The sequence below is a fragment of the Oryctolagus cuniculus genome, chromosome 19 (genome assembly GCF_051225735.1).
Source record: "Oryctolagus cuniculus isolate XC-2025 breed Fujian yellow rabbit chromosome 19, ASM5122573v1, whole genome shotgun sequence".
Taxonomy (NCBI): domain Eukaryota; kingdom Metazoa; phylum Chordata; class Mammalia; order Lagomorpha; family Leporidae; genus Oryctolagus; species Oryctolagus cuniculus.
This window is the reverse complement of record NC_142885.1, coordinates 13,388,150-13,412,952: the sequence shown is the minus strand read 5'-3', so window position 1 is coordinate 13,412,952 and position 24,803 is coordinate 13,388,150. Positions and strand designations below refer to the sequence as shown.

Below are 24,803 nucleotides of genomic sequence, written 5' to 3'. Positions count from 1 at the left end.
GTGTAGTGGCTTCAGTCGGGAATCTAATGGCTCTCAGCCTGGGAAATTTTCTTACAGCTTTTACTTGATAATTCCTCCCCCTCTCCCACCCTTGGTATATGGTTTGGCTTTCCACGGTCACTCACCGCCCAGAAAGACATGGAATATTCTAGAAATAGACAATTCATACATTTTTGAATTGCAGGTGTTCCGAGTAATGTGACAAAACCTCACGTCGTCCTGCTCTGTCCCACCCTGATATGAATCAGCCCATGCTGGATACAGTGCCTCGCTGTTAGTCACGTGCTTAGTAACCATCGGAGCTGCCAGATGAGCTGTCACAGGGGCACCCGGCTTATGTTCAAGTCACCCTTATTTAACTTAACAGTGGCCTCCGAGCACAAGAGTGGTGACACGGGTGCTTTGGATACACCATAGAGAAGCCATAAAATGCTTCCCTTTAAACACAGAGGTGAAAATCCTTAACCTAATTTAAAAAATCAAATGTTAAAGTTGCTAATATTTCCAGTGCAAAAAGACATAATAGAGGGAGTAAGAGAGATACTACGTTCACATAAGTTGTATTACAATATAGGGTTGTAACTGTTCTATAATTAGTTCTTGTTGTTAACCTCTTGCTGATTTGTCAATGAAACGTGGCCATAGATCTGTGTGTGTAGAGGATAAAACCATAGCTCATATAGAGTTTGGTGCTGCCTATGATTTCAGACGTCCACTGGGGCTCTTGGAACATAGTCCCCCATGGAAAAGGAGGGGTTACTGCTACTGTGAAGTCCATGGTACAAGTCCTGACAGCACTCGTGTTATAAGGGGGGACGCTGTTGAATGTGTTCATCCTTGTTGGCCTCGCTAGCTCAAGCTCATTAACCAGCGTTTGTCTTAAGTGTTACCCACGTCCCAGCTTTCCCAGGTGGCGCTGGCCTGGGGGCCGTGTGTCTCTACCTCCCCGCATCACTGCCAAGCTGTGTTGCATTCATTTCCTTGCGCCTCTCTGAACCATAAACTCAAAGACAAGAATGAGAGGTCCTTCCCTGTTCCTTGACCCCATCATTCTGCCAAGTTATCCCTGAATAAGTCCAATTGCAAGCGGACTTATATCCAAGTTTTCTGTGGCGTCCATCTGGATTTTTCTATGTCAGAATCCATCTATCTGCTGTCAGCAGCATTGGAGTTGCTACATTGGTGATCCAACAGTGGTATACCTTGTCACTACCACGTCTCTGTATGGCAAGCACATCTGGTCAACCTCTTCTCCAGGCTGGTTGCATTCAAAGGTTGAAAGCAAAGATGGCTTGGGCTAGCAAACTTTTCTAGCAGGTGGATACCCTCTGGACTTCCAGAAGGGATTTTAGAGCTGAGGCCACACTGGCATTGTTTGCTTTTCTTCTTGGTTTATAATTGCAGAGATAGGAGGAGTCGTGTGTTTCGGGCAGATAAACATTCGTCCTGTGTTCCTGGGGCTCTCGGTGAAATAGCCAAGAGACACCTTGTTATCACACAGCTCCATGCTCGGCCTAGTTCTTTCCAGGGGAACGTCACCTGCCTCTCCCCCTGCCTGTAAAGATGCGTCCTGATCAGAAAGAAGACTTGTTTGTGCCCCCAGTCAGCTCACTGCAAGGTGACAGTGTTTGACCTGTGGAGCTGCAGTCTCAGTGGATTCTGCATTTGCATGTCTCTCCCTGTGTGGAGGAGAGGACAGGAAAGAGAATGGATATCTTTACACAGGAGGTAGCTTGAGAACCCTAGCTAAAGAGTCGTAAGCCAGTGGCTTTCAAAAAAAAAGGGGGGGGCAGGTATTTGGTATAGTGCTTAAGACTCTGTCTTGGATGCCTGTGCCCATATTGGAGCCCGTGGTTCAAGTCCCAGCTACTCTGCTTCTGATCCAGCTTCCTGCTAATACGCACCCTGGGAGGCAGCAGGTGATGGGTTAATTACTTAGGTTGTTCCTCTCTGCCACCCATGTGGAAGACCCAGATTGAGTTCTGGGCTTCCGGCTTCTGTCCAGTCCAGCCTCGATGGTTGCAGGCATTTGGGAAGTGATACAGCAGATGTAGATGGAAGATTGGCCTTGGTACAATCCAAAGAGTTTATTCTGATTTCACCAATTACATGTTGTGTGCACACATACATGTGTAGGTGTGCGTGTGTGTGGTCTATGCAATTTTTTAAAAAGATTTGTTTATTTGAAAGGCAGAGTTAGAGAGAGAGAGAGAGATCCATCAGTTCACCCCCACAAATGGCTGCAACAGCTAGAGCTGGTCCGATCCAAAGTTAGGAGCTTCATCTGGGTCTCCCACATTTGAGCAAGGGCCCAAGGATTTGGGCCACCTTTCTCAGCTCTCCCGGGTCATAAGCAGTGAGCTGGATCGGAAGTGGAGCAGCCAGGACTCAAACCTACACCCATATGGGATGCCAATGCCGCAAGTGACAGCTTTGTCTGCTGTGCCACAGCACCAGTCCCTGTTCTATGCAGTTTTATCACGTATGGAGACTCCAGCTACCACCACCACAATCAAGATAAAAATCCACCCCATCACACGGCCTCTCCCAAGACCCCTCTATAACTGTAAAACTCGAACCCGACCTTCACCCCAGCTCTGGTCTCCGTTCACCAGTTCTCACCTCTGTAATTTTGTCATTTCTAGAATGTTCTGTAAACTGGCCGTATAGTACCCAACCTTTGTGATCGGCTTGTGTTCCACTCAGCATCACTCCTTTGAGATTCCTCCAGGGTGCTGTGTGCACCACACCTCGTCCCGTTGTATTTCTGTGTGGTATTCCACGTCATGGATCTGCCGTAGGTTGTAGAACTGTTCACCTACTGAGGGAGACTCCTGAGTTGTTTCTGTTTAGAATGTCACAAATACTGTGGCTGTGAACATTTGTATGTGGGTGTTTGCATGCAAATGAATTTTCCTCTCTCTCCAGTCTGAGAGCACCATTGCTGGTTCTTAAGATAAATGCATGCTTTAACGGACGGTTGGGGTCATTTATTCTATGGATGTGACATCCCCTCTAAAAGGCCCTTTATTAATTTTTAACCTTCGAGTGCAATCTGTTTCGGCTTCTGTGCTAGTCTGTTTTCTGTTGCTGATACCTGAGTATCACCGGCTGGGTAATTTTATAAAGAGAGGACGTTTGTTTTGGCTCACGGTTCTGGTGGTTCAAGGTCAAGGGGCTGCATCGGGTGATGACTGACCTGTTGGCAGAGCCCTGGGGTATGCAGGGCTCTATGTGGCAAGAGACAGGAAATGTGTGTACATGTGCAGGTGTGTGTGTGTGTGTGTGTGGCACACTCTTTTGTGTGTTTCCCTGATGCTGGCTTTCTCTCTCCTCTCTCTCTCTCTCTTTCTCTCCTTGTAAGACATTATGATTCAATGATGGGGCTCCACCTTAATAACTTTATCTAATCCTAACCAATCATTTCCCAAAGGCCCTACCTCTCTCCAGCATAATGGCAGTGGCCATCAGGGGCAGGTGCACAGCGGCAATGTATTGTAGTGGGTTCAACTGCCAGCATCCCCTAAGTAAGTGACAGTTCAAATCCTGGCTGCTCCGCTTCTGATCCAGGCCCTGCTAATGCATCTGGGAAGGCAGCAGAAGATAGCCCTAATGCTTGGGCCTCTACCATCCATGTAGGAGACTAGGATGGAGTTCCTGGTTCCTAACTTCGGCCAAGCCCAGCCTGGGCCATGGCAGCCATCTAGATGTTGGGAGAGAGAGAGCCAGTAGATGGAAGATTTCTCTATCTTTGCCTCTGTCTCTCTCTCTCTCTCTGTGTCACTCTGCCTTTCAAATAAGTAAAAATCTTTAAAATAAATAAATAAAAAGGAGGCTAAAGATAGGAGAGGCAAATGCACACCAATGGCAGTATAGCCAGAATTTACAGAGCCGGTGCTCAAACTTAGCTTTGCCAGCCATGAGCACGGGAACTCTCTGCTCTCCTATAACTGCATCCCCTGCCTCCTGTCCTGTGCTTTGGTCCAGTTTGCATCTCCCCCAGCTGAGTCTTTCCCACACCCCTACCTGATTTGTGTCTTTGTTTCCCAAGATATGCCTGCTGTCTCTGCACCTGTCCAAAGCTCTATGTACAATAAAAAAAAGAATCACAATTGCCAACGGTTATTGGATGCATGCTGTGTGCCAGACCCTGAGCAAAACCCTTCACAGGCATTTATCTGATTTCTTGTCCCGCACAGTCTGGTCCGGAAGAAACCACTCATTACCCTGACTTCCTGTAGCTCTTTAGGGGGAATGCTGGTGACCAGCATGTGAGACTGTCCTGCCCAGGAGTCCCCAGACACACAAGCTACTCTCCCAGGACCCTGCAGTATTCGAGAAAGGTGAAACAGGAGGGTGCCTTGCTTCACTTACTCCATTCCTGGCTGCCAATTGCATTTCAGGAAAAACTCCGGGAAGATGGGACCCTGTTCTTTTCAGGTCTCTGCACATCTCTCTCACTCACCTCCCTCCCCCACACCCAGCTTAATGAATGGGACTTGCTGGTTCAAGGAAGACACTTGCCAGCCTTGCAGGCTTCAGAATCAATATTACAGCAAAGAAGAAGCATAATCGAAGAAAAACACACTCCAGTCCGTAGACAGATTTTATTGCTTAAATTCACGTCATTGTTAGAATCAGCTGCAAATAACAGAATTTCAGCTGCCTTGCCGGGGATGGGGTGGGGGTGGGGGGTGGGGAGGTAAGATAGGGGAAGGCTCCTTTAATTTGGGAAACAATTTGCAGGCCCCGCCTATAGGGATTTCAACGTTCATTTGTTGGTTTGGGCAACTTGTGTTGATTATATTTAAAGGGGGGGGATTTAAGTGGAAAAAACAGAAACAAAGGAATGGAACATGGAGCTGGCTTTCCTTTTCCGAACACCTCTCACTTGGCTTAACATTTTGGTATTTTGTATCTAACATCTCTGTGCCTTATTTTTTTCTTTTTCGTCTTTTGCTTTCTGTTGCCTTGCTTTGATCTTAGCTATAGAATCACCCTTAAAATGTTTTCATACACAGCACCAAAAAAAAAAAAAAAAAAAAAACCTTTTCATCCCCCCATTCTTCTTGAAGTCTCTCTCTCTAGCCCTCCTCCCCATAGTCAGCAAGTGCATTATTGAGGTCTGCAAAGCTGAGAGATGCTTAAATGAACCTAGCATTAGTGCAGCCTTCCGTGTTATTTCATCCCGCTTTTTGACACGCTACTCCCTCGCGACACGTGCTCAGCAAGCCCAGGATGTCAGAGACACAGCCGCGTGCCATCGTGGTGGAAATGATCACAAGGTACGAGGCCCTTGGAGTTTGGAGCCCTGGAGGCTCCACTCTGCTGGGCCCCCTTGGTCAGCTTGGGGGCCTCTTGGAGTACTGACAGCTGTCCATGGCAGGCCACCTAGGAAAGCTCAAGGCCCATCTCAAGTTCAGAGCCTGGCCGACTCTCCTCTCAGGTCTTCAGCCCATGGGAGATGGGTGCTGATGGGGTACAGACTGGACATAAAGCGATATTTGTTGTTCAGTGTGCTTTGCGCTTTTATTTGCTGTCCACGCACTGCTGGGTGGCGGGCTCAGCGTGTGCACACAGGCGGTTCTCTGTGAGCGGGAGTGCTGGGGCCTCAGAGCTCCCCAAGCAAGGTGGGGGCCATCAAGGGCCCCAGGACGAGCCCACAGCGGGGCTCAGCAGGTTCAGGGGAGCCGGGGAGCGACTTCCGATTTCACATCACATCTCCAAGAAGGAAGGTGTGTGCCGGCACTTAGGAAAGGCACTGACCTTCTGTCTTGGTCCAGCGTCACTTATAACCAGCGAAAAAATGTGTTGCCTACATGACTGCTGATAGGAGGTCGTGGATCAGAGAACCAGCAGATGGGGTGGCCGCCGAGGACACACTCCTATAGATGGTGCCTTCTTAGTGTCCCCAGAGCAGAAGGGACGAGCAAGCTCCCTCGGGCCTCTTTGATAAGGGCCCTGGCCCCTGTCACCTTCAAAAACTGCTCTGCTTCATTCTCCAGCACTGGGGAGGAGTAGGTCTCTGTATATGACTTTTCAATGGACGCTGACATTCAGGCCACCTCTTCCACTAAATGGGGATAGTATCCTAACCTCACAGAGTCCTCAAGAGTTGAATACAAAGAGTTGGTGGGGGTGAAGTGGTGGCAGTGTGTCGGTAGCACCTGGGGCAGGTGTCGAAGCTTGGCTTGGGGAATGTTCCAGGCACACCAGGCAGCAGCCGGTTCTCTGGTTATGTGATAAAAGGGGATCTAATCCGATCGAGTCGTGTGTTCTGGAGCAATTCATGATTAGCCGTCATGTTTAGTCGGAGGAGTTAGCAATTTGGGGATACAACTATTTCGTTACAGATCCAGACAAGCATAGCAGTTGGAATGGATGCAGAATCGCGATTGTTGGCAGAAAGGGGACGTTATGTTGGGGAAGTTGGGCTTGGCAGGAAAGTGTGCACCTTGGAGCTGGTAAATTCTGGGCTCCTTAGTTGCATGGGTGCCCCCCGAGGCCCTCTGAGGGGCCCTAGCTGTGTGTTTTTGTGTTGTGTGTGCATGTGTTTTTGTTAACATTTACAAAAGCAAGATTTGTTCTTTTAAAAAAAGGGGGATCCCCACTTAATCTAGAGTCATAGTATAACAAGAAAAAGCACCACAGTGAAGAAACCAAATATCTCCAATATGCCAAATAACAAATGCAAAAACCAAGGTAATAAAAACAAGGAAGTCACCATGAAGCCCTCAAATGAAAAAGACACCCCAATTCAAGATTATGAGGATGATGATATAGAAGAAATGCAAGAAGCAGATCTCAAAAAATTGATAAGAACATTAAGAAGTTCTCAAAAACAAATTCTTGAACTACAGAAATCCTTAGTGGACAAGATAGAAAATCTCTCTCGTGAAAATGAAATATTAAGGAGGAATCAAAATGAAATGAAACAACTAGTACAACAGGAAACTGGGATAGTGACTGAAGTGAAGAATTCAATAGATCAAATGAAAAACACAATAGAGAGCCTTACAAACAGAATGGGTGAAGCAGAAGAGAGAATATCGGACTTAGAAGACAGAGAACAGGAAAGGATACAGTCAGACCAAAGAAAAGAAGAGGAAATTAGGAATCTAAAACATATTGTCGGGAATCTTCAGGATACTATTAAAAAACCCAACATTCGGGTTCTAGGAGTTCCTGAAGGCATGGAGAGGGAGAAAGGATTAGAAGGCCTTTTTAGTGAGATATTAGCAGAAAATTTCCCAGGTTTGGAGAAGGACAGAGTATCAAATGATTCTTACATGCAGGAAATATTGAAATAACCATAAAAGAAATGCTGCAAAAACGTTGAATATTCTGACTGTTGCCTGTGCTATAGCTATTTGCCCCTGCTGACTACCATGAGGTCCCAAGCACACAGAGCTGGAAATCCCTCTCAGGGGTGGAGAGGAGCACTAGTGGCAGGGAGACCCCAACCCCAAGGCAGGCACATAGTGCAAGGACTTGAACTTCCCCTTAGGCAGTCTGGAGGAGCTGGGATATTCTGGTTTCATGGGATGAGGGCTCTGAGCTAAGTGCCTCATTGTGTGTTTCAGGACAAGAGCCGCCTTGGAATAGGCCAGGAGCAAGGACCTGGCGGGAGACTGGCCTTTGGGGAATAAGCTTCCAGCTCACCCGTCATCCAAGTGGGGAGCAGAGCAGCATGGACACAGATAATTGAGTTAGTGAGGTCTGGATGTTAAATGCACACATGCACACACACTCAATTAACCAAACAGCCAATCCTTCAATGACTCTGACCTCTTCACCTTCAAATTTCATCAAGGTTTACAGAAACCCAGTTCCCTATATTATTTGACTCCATTTTTATGAAATAATCAGAGTCAGCCAATTCATACAGCCAGAAAGCAGATTATTGGGTACCAGAGTTGGGAGAAACCAAAGAATCGGAAGTTCCTCCCTAGGGTATGGGGTCTATGTCTGGGGTGATGAAGAAGTTCAGGAGGTAGATAGTGTGGCCGGTTGCACTTTCTGCCATTGACTTGTATGTTTCAATTGTATGGCAAGTTTTATGTTATGTGTATATTGCCACCGTAAAAGAGTTGACCCACCGGTGCCTTCGAGACCTTTGGGGTTTGTGTGGGAATCAGCTGGGGTGCAGGAGAGAGAGGAGCTCGGGCATCTAGATTTGTCGGTCGCCCAGCTGATTCCCGCTCTGAGGAATGGTGTCTCAGAGGCAGACATTTTTTGGCTTGCTGTATTTTTTAATGGGAACACGCCATATGTGTGATTTTTCTCATCCCCAGCTGTCACATCCCATGCCTTCCCAGGGACCAGCAGCTGTTGTCAGGGAGAGGTTAGTAAAAGGATGTCAGGGCTGGTGATGGGGTGCCCGTGGCTGCAGGAGGACCACTGGCAGAACTGGGGAATCAGGGACACAGCACTGTCCCCTCACCCACAGTTTTGCTTTCCAAGGTTTTAGTTACCCGTAGGCAACCACGGCCCAAAGATGTTCAGTGGAAAAAAATCCCCAAAATAAACAACTCGTCAGTCTGAAATTGTGTGTCCTGCTAAGTAGCCTTAATGAAATCTCGCAGGGGCCTGCTCTGTCCCACCTGGGACATGAATCAGTCCTTTGTCCGGGAGATCCAGGCCCACCGTCTAATCACTTAGCCACCAACCTGGTGGCCAGATCAGCTGTCTTGGTGCTACAGTGCTTGTGTTCAGTACACCCTGTTTCATTCAACCAGGGCCCCCAAAGCACAAACTTTTATTATCCCATGTTGTTAAAATTGTTTTACTTAATTCTTCTTCATCTTTTACTGAGCCCAATTTATAAATTAAGCTATATCATAAATTATAAATTAAGCTATATCATGCAGGTAAAGAAAAGAAACATAGGGGGTCAGCGTTGTGGCATAGTGGGTAAAGCCACTGCTTGCGACGCCAGTATCCCATGTGGGCACTAGTTCAAGTCCCAGGTACTCCGTTTCCAATCCAGCTCCCTGCTAATGGCCTGGGTAAAGCAGTGGAAGATGGCCCAAGTGTTTGGGCCCCTGCCATTCAACATGGGAGACCTAGAGGAAGCTCCTGATTCCTGGCTCCAGCCTGGCCCAGCTCTGGCTGTTGCATGTTGCAGCCATCTGGAGAGTGAACTAGCAGGTGGAAGATGTCTCTCTCTCTTTTTCTCTCTTTCTCCCTTTCCCTCTCTGCAGCTCTGGCAAGTAAAAATACATGCATCTCTTGAAAAAGAACAAAAAAAGAAACACAGTGTTAAGTATGTAGCATTTGGCACTGTCTGATCATGGGCAGCTGCTGGGTCTTGGGACAGGTCCTCTGTGGATGACGGAGCGCTACCGTGGGAGTAAGAGCAGAAGCCAGGGCTAAGTGGGGTCTGTGGCTAGGGGCCAACCCAGCTGTGAGATTGCTCCATGCCGGGGTGGCCAGCAATGAAGATGCCCGTTTTGGATGCGATGAGGGCTGTCCATGTGTTAGACCAGGCAGGACCAGAAGGAACCCCGGCAGTGGGAAGAGCACACGTGGGCAGGGCAATGCTGGGTTTCTGGAACATCTGGTTGGTTAGGGTGAACCTTATTCCACACACAGGGACTAATTCATCACAGGTGGACTCAGAGCTCCTGAAATGCATTTCAGCAGCCTGTCTGGGATGCAAGATCCTGGGCCAGACCTTAGGACCTAGTGGTGATTCCGCTGCAGGGTCAAGTTCGAGAAGCACGCATCTGAACCAGCACTGGTTTTAAACCAGGAGTCTCCATGCCAAAGGGGAGAATGAGAACATTCAGTGAGTCTCTTCATCATACCTTGTGTGCAGGGTGAGAGAGGTAAGATTGCCTACCACTGTAGACACGTGCGCTTGCTCCAAACCCAGGGCAGCACGGCCACCGCCCACGCCTGTGTCTGTGTGGTGCTGAGGTTCGTGCACAGATTTGAAAGCAACTGCACATGAGCCCACTTAGGTGAACACTATCCACCCAAACAGGCCTCACCCACGAGGAAATGAACTGATGGCCACTTTGGTCGCATCCTTCCAAGTGCGGTGTCTGGCTTCAGCCTTCGCTGTTTGTACCTTTTTCTCATTGCCAGCTTCCCCTCCTTCAGGCTCGATGGCAGGTGCTTCTTTTATTTGTCGGGAACCGATGAACTTCTCCTGCTGGCTCCTTCTGAATCAGGCAGTGTTTGCTTCTCCTCTCTGACTTCCCCAAATGACGTTTATCAAAATCTGAAAAAACACTGAGATTCCCAAATGGCACGAGGCCAGTTTCGTATTGGATTTCATACAGCCCTGCAAGGTAAACACTTATTTTTGCAGAAATGAGTTTTTGTTTTCCTTCTTGGAGTTTGTCGGTGCTCAATAAAGCTTACGTAAAGTGTTTTTCTCTCACCGCTCTTAGCATGTCCAAGAACGGTTTCATTTGTCAAGGATGATAAAGGATCTAGGGTGACGGGTGGGCTATTTCTGATTGCTCTCAGGCTCGGGCATTTGTTAGCTTCCATGGTGAGCCAGGGGGGCTTTGTTCTACTCGGTTCATTTGTGCACTCAATTGCTTAAAGGAGAAATTTGGACTTGAGCACCCCCCACTCCTGCCCCAGTCTGGTTTTTCTCCTCTTTTTCCAAATCTCAACACCCCCATGCCCTCGGTCTGTCACGGTGGAGTTGCGTTGACGCTAGCCTTTATGAAAATCTCTCCTAAGCTGTCCCTGTCCTCGAGTTCTGTCTGTACTGACCCTGACCTCATAAGCCGAAGGAAATTCCTTTGTCCTCTCGGGTCCCATGTGGAGGTCCCCTCTTGGTCTGTTCTCAGCTCTCGTTTTCTCTAACGCACCTGACTTGGCTGGCGCTGGGTGTGGAATGGCTGGCTGAGGACAGGCAGGGCTGGTGTCCTGCAACATCGCTGGGGGCTGAGTGTGCACGCTGCTCCCCTTGGACAGTCTGCCTGTTATAGAACTGTGCGCCAGCGATGCTGTTTCAACCCATCTTGTCCCCTGGCTCTTCATCCTGCCTTCTTAGTGCACTTGGGCCCCAAAGTGTGCTCCTAGGCCTTCTTAGAACCATTTTCTGGAATCTTCCCTTCACGTGCCATCACCCCCGTCTCGCTCCACTCTGTCCTGATGCCTGTGCCCTGTCTCCTTCCCTCTGGGCAATTATCTCGCTTCAGCTGTCTACCCCTGTCCGTGCTGGCACTCCGACTTGTCCCAGATAAACTCATCAATCTGCTCTTCTTCTTCTCTTTTCTATTTTGTAATGGATGGCATTTTCCCAGTCATCTGGACTGAAACGGTGACATTTGTCATTCTGTCTCCCACATAGAGGTATTGGTTTTGTTTTTGTTCTTGTCTTTTAGATCTGTTTCTTTCTTTTGAAAGAGCTACTGAGAGAGAGCGAGCGAGAGTGAGAGCAAGAGAGAGAGAGAGAGAGAGAGAGAGGTCTTCCATCTGCTGGTTCACTCCCCAATTGGCTGCAATGGCCGGAGCTGCACCCATTCGAAGCCGGGAGCCAGGAGCTTCTTCCGGTCTCCTACGTGGGTGCAGGGGCCCAAGGACTTGGGCCATCTTCCACTGCTTTCCCAGGCCACAGCAGAGAGCTGGATGGGAAGTGGAGCAGCTGGGTCTTGAACCGGTGCCCATATGGGATGCCTGCGCTTCAGGCCAGGGCGTTAACCTGCTGCGTCTCAGCACCGGCTGTTGTCCTCAGACTTTAAAATGATATTGACTAGGTAGAAAGACAAGCCGCTGTTCATGGGATGTTATAGCACTGAGCTGTGTTTTTAATAGAGCAATGATTAGAAATAACATTTATTGAGTGCATATTAAGGGCTCTCTGCTTAGCTTCTCATTTCCTCTAAACAGCCATAAGGCTAGTAACAAGTGATTAGCCGCTGCCCATTTATTCCTTTATACTTCACCATGCCCTTTGATATCCATGTCTCAGGAGCCTCGAGCTATAGAAAAAGCAGTTGCAGTGACCACACTTTCTTTCAATGTTGTAAATCCCTACTCTCTCCTAAAGTTTCCATCCCAGCCACTTAGCAAATGAGAAAATCACTGGATAGCTAAACAGGGTGGTTGACACAGCCAGGAGCTGACATCCAGTTCCTGGGCAGAGCCACAGCTGGGTCCCAGGTCCCCCTTCAGTGCATGGAAGTCCCTGGGTATGGTGCTCAGCGATCAGCATCAGAACGACCTCCTTGACCTTGACAACACAGACCAACCCAGCCACTGAGCCGAATTCCCGTTGCAGCATCCCAGGGTACTCCACTCATCCCATGGTCCATTACTTTCAAAGACACATCCCTTCATCCCCTCCCACCCAGCCAGCCCTCCTGGGGAATAAATGAAAAACCAAGCAAGCATGAGCTCCCCAACTGTCTCAGTCCATTTTCTGTGGCTGTAACAAACTACCTGAGGCAAGGGAAAGTTATAAAAGAGGAGATTTACTTAGCTCCCAGTGTTGGAGGAAGACAGTTTCAAAAGGAAGCAGGTGCATCTGGGGAGAGCCCCACCATAACACGGTGGGTGGGACTGTACCTGAGAGTAGTGAGTGTATATGTCTGCAGGGGCTGGAACTTCAAGGGCACCCTTGCTTTACATCTGCCCCCTCTCACAGCCGCTCGTTCAGTCCCTCAAGACTCAAACCATGGGGCCTGTGCGTTGGCGTAGCGGGTAAAGCCGCCGCCTGCAGTGTCGGCATCCCATCTGGGCGCCGGTTCGAGACCTGGCTGCTCTACTTCCCATCCAGCTCTCTGCTATGGCCTGGGAAAGCAGTAGAAGATGGCTCAAGTCCTTGGGCCCCTGCATCTGCATGGGAGACCCAGAAGAAGCTCCTGGCTTTGGATGGGTGCAGCTCCAGCCATTGCAGCCAATTGGGGAGTGAACCAGCAGATGAAAGACCTCTCTCTCTCTCTCTGCCTCTCCTTCTCTCTCTCTCTCTCTCTTTGCTTCTCCTTCTCTCTCTGTATAACTCTGACTTTCAAATAAAATAAATTAAAAAAAAAAAGAAATGTGACCATTGAGTTCCTACCCTAGACCTGCTAGGAGTGGGGCAGTGGGGGAAGGGGCCCAGTTGTCTGTTTGCACACTTCCAGTTGACACTGATGGAGTTGCAGATTTGCGAAGCATAGAGGCCTGGTTTTCACCACCTCGGGTATGGCTTCCTCAGGTTCCCTAAACCGCTCTGAAATCTTCGCTCAGGTTCTTCTAGAAATATCCACCTCTGTGGAAGGAACGAGGGAAAAATACAGTCGTTACTCACACTGGCTACTCAGTGCTAAGCATTCGCCCCATGCCAGGGGGTAATTCCAGGCTTTCTGTCTATACTGAGTCGTTTAATCCTCACGGTAGTCCTATGAGTGCAATACTTTATTATTATGGCCCTCTGCAGGTGGGGAAATGGAAGTGCAGTTAGGTTTCGGGACTTTCCCAGGGTTGCCAAGGAAACCAGTGGATGCACCAGGGTTTGAACACAAGGCAGCGTCCCCGCAGTCTTAACACCCAGCCTCTGCTGTCCCTCGTGGGCGTTTGAGGTCCTCTCCCTCCCACCCCAGGCTCCATCTTCCTCCTTGAGCCCGGGAGTATCTTTCCCTCAGTCTCCCTGTCTCGCTCCCAACCTCCCTGTCTTCTCGGCTTCTATCATAAAATACAACCACAGACTGGATTTTCTCACAACCTTTAGAGACTAGAAGTTCATGGCCAAGGAGGAGTGGCAGGGTGAGTTCCCTCCACGGCCTCTCTCCTTGGCCTGCAGAAGGTTAACCTCTTGCTGCCTCTTCACATGGTCCTCTTTGCTCTGTGCACGCATGGCCCTGGTGTGTCTGTGTGTGTCCAGATGTCCCCTTCTTCAAGGCCACTGGTCAAAAGTGAATCGGGAGCCACTCAACAGCCTTATTTGAACTCTCAAGTAATAAAATGAAGCCTCACTCTCTTTTTTTAAATAATTAAAAATATATTTGTTTAAAAGGGGAGAGAGAGCGTGATCCTGTCCACTGGTTCATTCCCCAAATGCCCACATTGGCTGAATCTGGGTAAAGCGAGGTGTGGAGAACTTGACCCAGGTCTCCCACATGGATGGCAGGGATCCAAGCACTTGAGTCATCACTGCTGCCTCCCAGGGTCTGCTTTAGCAGGAAGCTAGACTCAGGAGCCAGAGCTGGGTACTGAACCCAGGCACTCCAGTGTGGGACAAGTGTAGCCCAACTGGTATCTGAACCACTAGACCAAATACTCACTCCCTCAGTCATTTCTTTCTCCAAGTACAAGCACATGCTGAAGTCCTTATGCGTAGGGCTTCAATGGATGAGTTTTGGAGGGACACGGTTCAGTGGGTAACACTCCCATTGCCCCATCATCCTTACCTTTGATTGACAGTCACCATTTCACATCTCTCTACCCTTGGGAACCCCAGCAATCTGCATACCCCAATTCCCTCTGCATTCTCCAGGTCACATGGCTGTGACTTTCTAGGGACAGCACACACACAAAAAATTAGCCCCAACTTATACTGCACAGATACAGTGTTCATTTGGTAAAAACTCCAAGTATGCCCAGAAAGTAAGGGATCTGCACGATATCTGTGAATACAGCATTTTTAGCTTTCGCTACACCAAAGCCCCAGGTGACAGTGCTTATTAAAGTACCTGGACCTGTTTTCATCAGGATCACTGGACTGTTCCTAGACTTAAGGAAAGACCTCCAGAGTAAGACTCTCGGAACGTGGAGACTAAGAATGAGGATATATGGGAATGCTCTCTCTGTTAGCCTTTCTCCTTCCTCCCTAGGTCTGATGACTCTCAAGTAGACAAAGATATTAGCCTTTGTGAAATAGACGCAAATGAGCTGTGTGTTGTCTCTTCTCTGCCCAATGTGTGTCCTTGGGATGGGTGAGCCTTCCTACAACTGTGCCTTCATTTGCAAAATGGAATTCATCTGGTTAATCAGTGGGATGAATCTAGCAACCTTAGTTTTCTCTCAGGATTAGATTGCATCATAAAAACAAAGCGCTACCACATCTGCTTGTTGGAGAGCGTTCAATTCCTGGTACCGTTGCTTCTGCCACCGTGGTGACATTTCTATGCCTGGACAAAAAATTCTTTCGCATTTTAAGACTCATGTAAGAACCAGTCTATGTGAAGATGGAAAAGCCTATACGGAAGTCAGCAAACAGGCCCCAGGGGTCAGTAAAGGGACAGGAATTCTGGCCACATAAGGAGGAAGAGCCACAAAGGAAAGAAATCTCAGGGCTGGCATTGTGACTTGGTGGGTAGAGCTGCTGTCGGCGACACCGGCATCCTATACGGGTACCACTTTGAGTCCCAGGTGCTCCACTGTTGATCCAGCTCCCTGCTAATGAGCCTGGGAAAGCAGTGGAAGGTGGCCCAAGTGCTTGGGCCCCTGCCACTCATATGGGAGACCAGGGTGAAGCTCCTGGCACCTGGCTTCAGCCTTGCTGGGCCCTGGGCCATTTTGGGAGTGAAACAGCAATGGAAGATGGATCAATTTCTCTCTCTCTCTCTCTCTCTCTCTCTCTCTCTCTCTCTCTCCCTTTCTCTCCCTCCCTCCTCCCGACCTCTTCCTCTCTGTAACACTGCCTTCCTTTCAAATAAATAAAGAAATCAATCTTAAAAAGAAGGGAAATCTCAAAGACACCTGCTGGTCTGCAGCAGTTGCAATACAAAACCCAGATCTGCCGTCTGTGCAGTGTGTGCACCGTACACCGTCAGAACTTCGCTCTCCTGGGTGACTGCCTTGGGGAAGACTTCTGACTCCCTGCACAGCTAAGCTCTCTTCTCTACCAGTATTTCTAACGTCTAAACGTATTTGTGATCTCTTAGCTTCCAGGAGATCTGTAGACATCACGGGGTGCACATTGGAAATGAATGTGTACAGACCTTCTTGCATTGTGTCTTTGCTTGTAGAGGAGCTGAAAGCCCCCTTGGAAGAGTACGTCCACAAACGCTACCCCGGGCTGGTGAAGGTGGTGCGTAACCAGAAGAGAGAGGGCCTGATCCGAGCCCGCATCGAGGGCTGGAAGGTGGCCACTGGCCAAGTCACCGGCTTCTTTGATGCCCACGTGGAATTCACTGCTGGCTGGTAGGTTGTGAGCTGCAAGCTAGAGGAGTAGAAGGGAGTAGAATCGGGGTGGGAGGGAGGGAGGGTGTATTTACCTGTTTTTTTCTGGAGCCACTAGAAAAACTAATGGAGATGGACTGGTTGAAGAAGAAGGTGAGACTGTTGACTGGGATAAAACCAGGCAGTAGTGAGAAACTTGACTGCTGTCTGCGCTGTCCACTGTTGCTGCTCTCATGGTCTTCACTGTCATCATCACCATCATCATAAAATTCCTGGTGAAAATGGTATGCATAGATAGAGCTCAAATAATCCTTGGTTAAGAGGTAAGATAGTTGTCTTAGTTCATTTTGTTTTTTTTTTTTTTTTAAAGATTTATTTATTTATTTGAAAGTGAGAGTTACACAGAGAGAGATGAGAGACAGAGAGAGAGAGAGAGAGAGAGAGAGAGAGAGAGGTTTTCCATCTGCTGCTTCACTCCCCAGATGGCTGCGACGGCCAGAGCTGCACCGATCTGAAGCCAGGAGCCAGGAGCCAGGAGCTTCTTCCGGGTCTCCCATGCAGGTGCAGGGGCCCAAGCACTTGGGGCCATCTTCTACTGCTTTCTCAGGCCATTAGCAGAGATCTGGATAGGAAGTGGAGCAGCCGGGACTCGAACAGGCGCCCATATGGGATGACAGCACTGCAGGTGGTGGCTTTACCCGTTGTGCCACAGCGCTGGCCCCTCTTAGTTCATTTTGTATTGCTGTAATACGACACTGGATGCTGAGGAATGTGTAAAGAAAAGATGTTGGTTTATATCACAGTTTTGGAGGCTGCAAGTCCACCATGCAGTGGACCCATCCCTCTGTCTGGCCTCTGGTGACTGCGTTCATGAGGGCAGGGCCGTGGTGACTTCATTGCCTTCCGTAGGTCCCACCTCTTAAAGGTTCCATCGTCGTCGCCACGCCAGGGATTCCCTTTAACAGCATTTGGAAGAAGAGAAAGTTTTGGCTCTACAGATGTGATCCTGATGATTTTCCAGGTGAAAAGAACAATATGAGACAAATTGGTTGGTGAGCACACAGGGAGTAGACAATTCTGGACGCTTGAAGAGAGAAGCACAAAAATGCCCAACTCAGTGAGCATGTTGAAATTCAAATAGGGCCTTGAGTTTAAAAGCATGGTCAAATGATTATTGCTAACCAACCAACGATAAATCGAGGCGGAGGTTAAATAACCTGTGCCCTGGATTGCTTAATTAGTAAGAAGAAGAATCGTGTATTTCACAAATAATGATTATTTACACTCAAAGATAGCATCTTGAGTCGCTGCTGCTCACAGGACCAGACTGGAAGAACCAATATCCCTAGCCAGCGCCGCGGCTCACTAGGCTAATCCTCCGCCTGCGGCGCAGCACACCAGGTTCTAGTCCCGGTCGGGGCACCGGATTCTGTCCCACCAGCTCTCTGCTGTGGCCCGGGAGTGCAGTGGAGGATGGCCCAAGTGCTTGGGCCCTGCACCCCATGGGAGACCAGGAGAAGCACCTGGCTCCTGCCATCGGATCAGCTGCAGCGTGCTGGCCGCAGCGGCCATTGGAGGGTGAACCAACGGCAGGAAGACCTTTCTCTCTGTCTCTCTCTCTCACTGTCCACTCTGCATGTCAAAAAAAAAAAAAAAAAAAAAAAGAAGAAGAAGAACCAATATCCCATCACTAATTGGACATTACCAGGTCTCTGCTTCTGTTTTTGCGACAAACTGTGGAATCTTCCTCATGGCTGGATGGAAGGAGGAGAATGGCTATGTGTCTGACCATGCAGAAACCTGGCCTGTTAATCCCTGTTAGCACTGACATGACCATCGCCAGACCAGACACCCACCAGCTTCCTCCCCGGCTTTTTGCTGGCATCCAGCCTGGGGACTCCCTGCCTCTTCCCTGAGCCCTGGAGTTGTTTGCCTTCAATCGTAACTGTTAGCCAAGTGAGGTCCCCAGACCAGCAGCTTGGGAACTTGCTAGAAATGCAAATTCTCGGGCCCCACCCAGACCTGTGAAGTCAGGAGCTTTGGGCCTGGGATCCAGCAGTGTACTTTTTTTTTGTTGGACAGGCAGAGTGGACAGTGAGAGAGAGACAGAGAGAAAGGTCTTCCTTTTGCTGTTGGTTCACCCTCCAATGGCCGCCGCAGCCGGTGCGCTACAGCCAGGGCACCACGCTGATCCGATGGCAGGAGCCAGGTACTTTTTCCTGGTCTCCCATGGGGTACAGGGCTCAAGGACTTGGGCCATCCTCCACTGCACTCCCGGGACATAGCAGAGAGCTGGCCTGGAAGAGGGGCAACTGGGACAGAATCCGGCGCCCCGACCGGGACTAGAACCTGGTGTGCCGGCGCCGCAAGGCGGAGGATTAGCCTAGTGAGCCGCGGCGCCGGCTTTCCAGCAGTGTTCTTTAAGCAGCACCTCCTGGGAACTCGTGCACACTCCAGTCTGAGAACCAGTGAGCTAGGAAGCTTCTGAACAGATGCGCTCACGTGTCCCACTGCAGCCCCAGGCGTGACATCTCATCTCTGATGTCTTTTCCTCCACATCGTCACCTCCTCATTTCTTTGTACCAAAACTGGAAGCATCTCCCGACACCTCAGTTGTCCCTTGTTGTCATATTGCTCATCTAAGCAACCTTGCCTCTGACGTCTAGCTAGTTTTATCTTTTAAAAAAAAACTTGTTTGAGAGAAAGAGAGAGAGAGAGAGCACTCCTATCCACTGATTCGCTTCCCAAATGCCTGCAGTGCCCAGGGCTGGGCCGGAGCTGAAGCTGGAAGTTGGACAGTCCATCTGGGGCTTCCACATGGCTGGCAGGGGCCACACAAGTTGAGCCATCACTGCTGCCTCCCAGGGTCTACCCTGATGGGAAGCTGGAGTCAGGAGCCCCAGAGCCAGAAATCAAACCCCGGGCACTCCCGTACGGGACAAAGGCATCTTAACTGCTAAGCCAAATGACAGCTCCCTGGTTCTACCATCACCGTTTCTCACGTCCTTGTCTCCTTATCTGTCTTCACAACCTGTGTACCAGCCCAGTCCTCCATTATCAATCACCAGCCAAGGGTAGGGAAAGTCCAGCCACTAAATCATTTGGCCTTAAGGTAACTGCAGATGGGACTCAAAATTCAATGCATCTATAGCCGTCTAAGTTTTAGGTTGATCGTCACCACTGCCTACAAATGATGTCCTAAACCTCCAAATGGCCCTTGGCAGATAAAAGGTTCCCCGCTCCTGAACACATTGGCTGCCTGAATTCGCTCTTTGGATGACATTTGCTGAATGCATGCCATGACCCTGACACTGTTCTAAGCTGGGGTTTTGGGGATCCAACTGTCCATGTTTGCCTGGTACTGAGAGGTTTCTCTGGACTTGGCAGTAGTAATGCTGGAACAGTCCTGGGCACACTGAGTGTAGTTGGCCACCCAGCTCGAAATCAAAATCTGGCAGGTAGTCGAACTGTAGTCTGTCCACTCTTGTCTAAGTCTGACAGCTCTGGGACTCCAGGCCTAGGTGGTCAGTCTCATTTCACACACTTCTATCTGAGTGGCACAGACCCTCTCTGAACCAAAGCCCTATTCCAGGTTCATCATTGTGTCTCAACTTGTACTCGGTTCCAATGCAGTGATCATCTCTGATCTCCACAACCCATGTGAGCTCTTGGTGTCTGTCTGTGACTTCCCATGTATGCCCGTCCTCTGTGTTCTGGCATCCAAGGAATACACCTGCCCAGAACATTCCGGCTCAGGGCAGAGAACACCTGCCAAACCTTCCGGAGACTCCTGAAGCTTCTGCTTACATCTGTTGGCAAAGCAATTCAGCAGTCCAAGCCCAGTGTTCATTGGAGGTTGGGGAAGGGAGTGGACTTCTGTAGGGAGGCATTGCTGGACACATGGCAACAGGCAGGACGTCCCCAGGAAGGGGAGCAAGTGATGGGGAGGAGTTGTACCTTCTCTCCAAGACACGAGAATCCAGGTCTTCAGCTGTGTAGCATTAGCTGAGCTACCATCTTCTGCCCCCATGCTCAGACTGCCTTCACCACCCAGCAATGGGCTGCAATGGAGTGCTTCTATGTGCACAGCCCCAGACCATCCTGGGCCCACTCAACAAGATGTTTTGATACCAGAATATCTAGGTTATAAACCAGGTTCTTCCACCCACTGACCTCATGACCTAGGGGAAGTGGCTTGAATGTCCTTCGACCTTGTTTTCCTCCTGTGTAAAATCAGAAACTCCACCCCATCAGATTGGTGCTGGGACAATGCCTATGAAATGTTTAGAATCACGCCTGGCATTCAGTAAGTGCTCAATAAATACCAGCTATCCCCGGCTCATAAGGAGAAAGAGTGTGTGCCGTGATCGGCACAGGCAGCCTTAGCTGTCAGTGTGCCCTGCGTAAGGTGGAGGAAGTAGCCTAGGCGTTGAGAGGAAGGGGTGAGCATTGTTGTGCGGTAGGTATGTGTGGGAGGCCTGCGTCTTATATCAGAGTGCCTGGTTCGAGTCCCACCTCTGCTTCCAATCTAGCTTCCTGCCACAGTGCACCCTGGGAGGCAGTACATCATGGCTCAAGTACTTGGGTCCCTGCTACCCACATGGAAAACCGGATGGAGCTCCTGGCTCTAGCATTCAACGTGTCCCAGCCCTTGCTATTGCGGGCTTTTGGAGGGTGAACTAGCAGATAGAAGATCTCTTCTTGTCTCTTTACCTTCCAAATAAAATAAAATAATAATAATTTTTTAAAAAAAGTTGAAAGGAAGCAAAAAAACCATCCTACTGGGGTAAATTAGGAAGGCTTCTCAGGAGAGGCAGCATTTGGTCTAAGACTTCTTAGGGGTCAGACTTTCTGCCATGCAAATGGCATTCCCAGGGCAGTACAGCATCAGTGAGGCCTTGAAAGGGGCAAGGCTTGGAAGCGGGTTGTGCAGCCTCAGCGAGTCGGTCCCATTTGGCCGCAGCCTGTACGGTGTGCGCAAAAGTATTGGAGGGTCAATGGCCCGGGGTGTATTTTATTGCTCGTTTTAAATAGAAAGATGAGCCGTGCCAACAGGTAATTCAATAGCTGCAAATGAAAAGAGATGGGTTGTAGGCCGCAGGTTCTCATTATTCTTCCAAATAATGCCTAGGAATGGAATTTTTCACTTGACTCTTTTCCAAGGCGTGCGTGCACTCTGGTCTAAACTGGGAGATTAATGCGCTGGCTTCCAAGGGCCACCTCTTCCTTCTCCAGAATGGGAAATGATCCCTTCCTACGCCTGCCTCAGAGGGACGCATTGGCGGAGCTCTCTGACCATCTGCTTTGTCCATAGCCAGCGGGCTACACCTTGAACCTGAAGCCAGAGCCCCCGGCTGACGCCTGCTGCAGAGCTGAGGTGCGGGAGCTGAGCTGGGAGGCAAGATTCCGCCTGCCTTTGCATTTAATTAGTTCCCAGCTTTGCATTGTGAACCAATTCAATGAGATCCCTTTTAACAAATCAATTAAATAATCAATTAAAACTACTGAAATAGTCACACACAAAGAAACCGGTGAAGGGCTTATTAAAACCAGGCCGGCCAGGGCAGAGGTGACCTATTTTGGGAAAGAGAATTGAATACCAGCAGAAAAAAAAATAAGAGATGGCAGCGAACACCCTGAGGGGAAGCTGATGAGGCTTGGGTAAAGCCCTAGAACAATGCAAATCATGAAGCCAGGATACTGTCGGTATGAAAGAGGTGTTTGGTTGGGGCTGGTATCGGGTAAAGCTGCTGCCTGCAGTGCCGGCATCCCATAAGGGTGCCAATTCAAGACCCGGCTGCTCCACTTCCAATCCAGCTCTCTGCTGTGGCCTGGGAAAGCAGTAGAAGATGGCCCAAGTCCTTGGGCCCCTGTACCCGCTTAGGAGACCCAGAAGAAACTCCTGGCTCCTGGCTTCGGATCGGCGCAGCTCTGGCCATTGCGGCCATTTGGGGAGTGAACTAGTGGATAGAAGATCTCTCTCTCTCTCCTCTCTCTCTCTCTCTCTCTCTCTCTCTGTGTGTGTGTGTGTGTAACCTTGTTTCAAATAAATAAATAAATCTTTAAAACAGTAAAAAGAGGCGCTTGGCACTTGCTTTTTTAAAACATATTTATTTATTTTATTTGAAAAGCAGAGTTGCAGAGAGAGGGAGAGAGAGTGTTAGAGAGAGAGGGAGAGAGATCGAGATAGAACAAGAGAGAGAGAGAGAATCTTCCATCTGCTGATTCACTCTTCCAAAGAGCTGCAATGGCTGGGGCTGGACCAGGTTAGGCCAGGGGCCAGGAACACCATCTGGGTCTCCCACGTAAGTGGCAGGGGCCCAGGCGCGTTAGCAGGGAGCTGGATGGGAAGTGGAACAGCGAGGGCCATGGGGGTGTCGCAGGGAGCAGCTTAACTCACTGCGCCACAACGCGGCGTGGCACTTCCATAGTGTAGGGGACTCCTTGCCCTGAATCCTCACCCCAGGCTTCTCGGGCCAAATCAGGCATCTTGTTGGTGGTTCCAGCATGGGCGAAGGTGTGCCCTGTGTTTTTCACACACTTCCCAGCCCACGTCGGCAGCGGCTTCATTCACCACGGCTGCACCCCCAGGCTTTGGGGAGCCTCAGTTTCCCTCGGAGTTCCAGCCCGCCCAAAGCCCAGCCTCCTAGCAGACTGGCTCGTTCCGCTCGGAGAGAGCGGCTTCATGGCGGTTTCTCTGTGTTTCAGGGCGGAGCCCGTTCTGTCTCGCATCCAGGAAAACCGGAAGCGCGTGATCCTGCCGTCCATCGACAACATCAAGCAGGACGACTTTGAAGTGCAGCGCTATGAGAACTCGGCGCACGGGTACAGCTGGGAGCTGTGGTGTATGTACATCAGCCCCCCGAAGGACTGGTGGGACGCCGGAGACCCTTCCCTCCCCATCAGGTCTGTAGCAGGGCCAGCTTTGGGGACCCGCGAGTCCCCGGACCCGAGGGCACTGGGGGAGAGGCTGATGCAGCCATGGGCTTCAGCCGCAGGGTGCAAACGGCTGCTTAGGAGCTGCGGGTTATCTTAGGAGCGTAGGTGTCTTGCTGAGAGAGGACGTGGCATTTTTGGTCCATCACGCGCAGAGTCCAAGGGCAGCTCCCAAGTGCATTCCCCCTGTGCGGTGAACTCTTTAAAGCTGGACAATGTCGCATGCCCTGGGGGATGGCCTGCTCTGCGGTTTTGCTTTTTACGGTTTCAGTTGCGTGTGCTCAACCGTGGTCGGAAGACTCCAGAAATGAACAGCTCGTGTTTTTCAATAGCTCGTATTGCAATAGATCGTTACTGTTGGTTCTTCTTCTCTCACGGGTCCTGACATGCACAGTGTCATAGGCACAGTGTGTGCGAGGGTGAAAACTAGTGCAAGCCAAGGTTTGAGGTATCCACCCACTGGGAGCCTTGGAATGTACCCTCTATGGAGAAGCAGTGGGATCGGGGGCTGCCTTTTATCTTTGGAAACATGTATAATTGCAGCATTTCCTGTCTTTTTACATCGTACCATATCACATAGAAAAGGGTGATGGTTGTGGGGTGTTCTGGGTCACTGAGGGGCCTTTGGAATTCTCCGTCTGCCTCTGGTCCCAGATGCTGTCCGTCTGCCTTCAAGGACAAGGGGATCCAAATCTCCTGGCTTACCCATCGCGAATGTCAAGTAGAAAGGCTCTCGAATGAAGGTTGATTTCGATGCCCTCTTGGTTTCTTCTTGTTGCTGGGTCAACTCACCACAAACGCGCTGACTTAAAGCAGCATTGATTTATTCTCCTGCAGTCCTGGGGACGACCCGTATGGAGCAAAAGTCCAAACATTGGGAGGGCTGGGTCCTTCAGAGAGCTCCAGAGGCCACAGCCACCTCACTTCTTCTCCCTTCAGCTCCCGCTGCCTCGGCCGCCTGGCTTTTTTCCCTCCTTTGCTTTCTTGTCTCCCTCTTTGACTCTTGCTGTTACATCTGGGGTCCAGATGCACAATCCCGGACAACCTCCCCACCCAAGATCTGACGCTTCATCTTGTCTGTAGCATTCTCGTGTCCCACAACACGAGCAGGTGCAGAGACGAGGGTGTGGCTGTTTGGGGCTGGCGGGATGGCTGAGCCCCCTGGGAATGCCGTGGTTTTCAACCAAGGTGACCTTTACGCTATTTCTTGCAAGTTCAACTTGGGCTCAACATGACCCTGAAGTTTTGGAACTTGGGTTCTGTCCAGTCACAGGAGGTGACAGAGGCCTGTGGCCGTGGCCAGGTTTCAGAGGGGCGTGCTTGTTGGTGTTAAGGGGGATAACGAGAAGGCATCCTGGACTAGGAGTGAGAGCTCCTTCCTTGGGATCGTGAAGTTCTTTCTCCCTTGACAAATCCGTGATAAACAGGAGTAGGATTTTGAGACGTCCTGTTCTTTCCCACTCAAGCTGAAAAATCGCCTTAGAGCAGAGTCACCCGTGGACAGATTTGTGCCCCAGGGAAGGTCATTTATAGCCCTGTAACTCCCTGAGCCAAAACCAGCTCGTGGCTCAGTGCCCACCACAGCTGCCCCGCAAGGCCGCAGGGCTGTCCTCCTGGCATTCTGCAGATACCAATGTCATTGCCAAGGTGTCGGCTGAGACCTGGAGTGTGACCTTCAGGAATACTGAGACTTTAACAACCAGTGCCTGAAGACCCTCTGGCCTGCTGATCTTCAAGGGATGAAATTCAACTGATGGACTGACAGATGGGGAGTTTGATATTTTGGCCAACCTGAC

General features: G+C 49.8%; 1 protein-coding gene across 2 annotated transcripts in view; it reads left to right on the top strand.

Annotated features, from left to right (window-relative positions):
* The window catches only part of GALNT17 (polypeptide N-acetylgalactosaminyltransferase 17), a 500,518-nt gene that overhangs the window by 231,719 nt on the left and 243,996 nt on the right, over positions 1 to 24,803 (top strand). For both annotated transcript variants that reach the window (XM_008257969.4, XM_089320671.1), the window contains exons 4-5: positions 15,918 to 16,092; positions 22,780 to 22,977. In XM_008257969.4, coding sequence (XP_008256191.1) covers positions 15,918 to 16,092; positions 22,780 to 22,977 — 373 coding nt within the window. The remainder of the gene's footprint in view (positions 1 to 15,917; positions 16,093 to 22,779; positions 22,978 to 24,803) is intronic.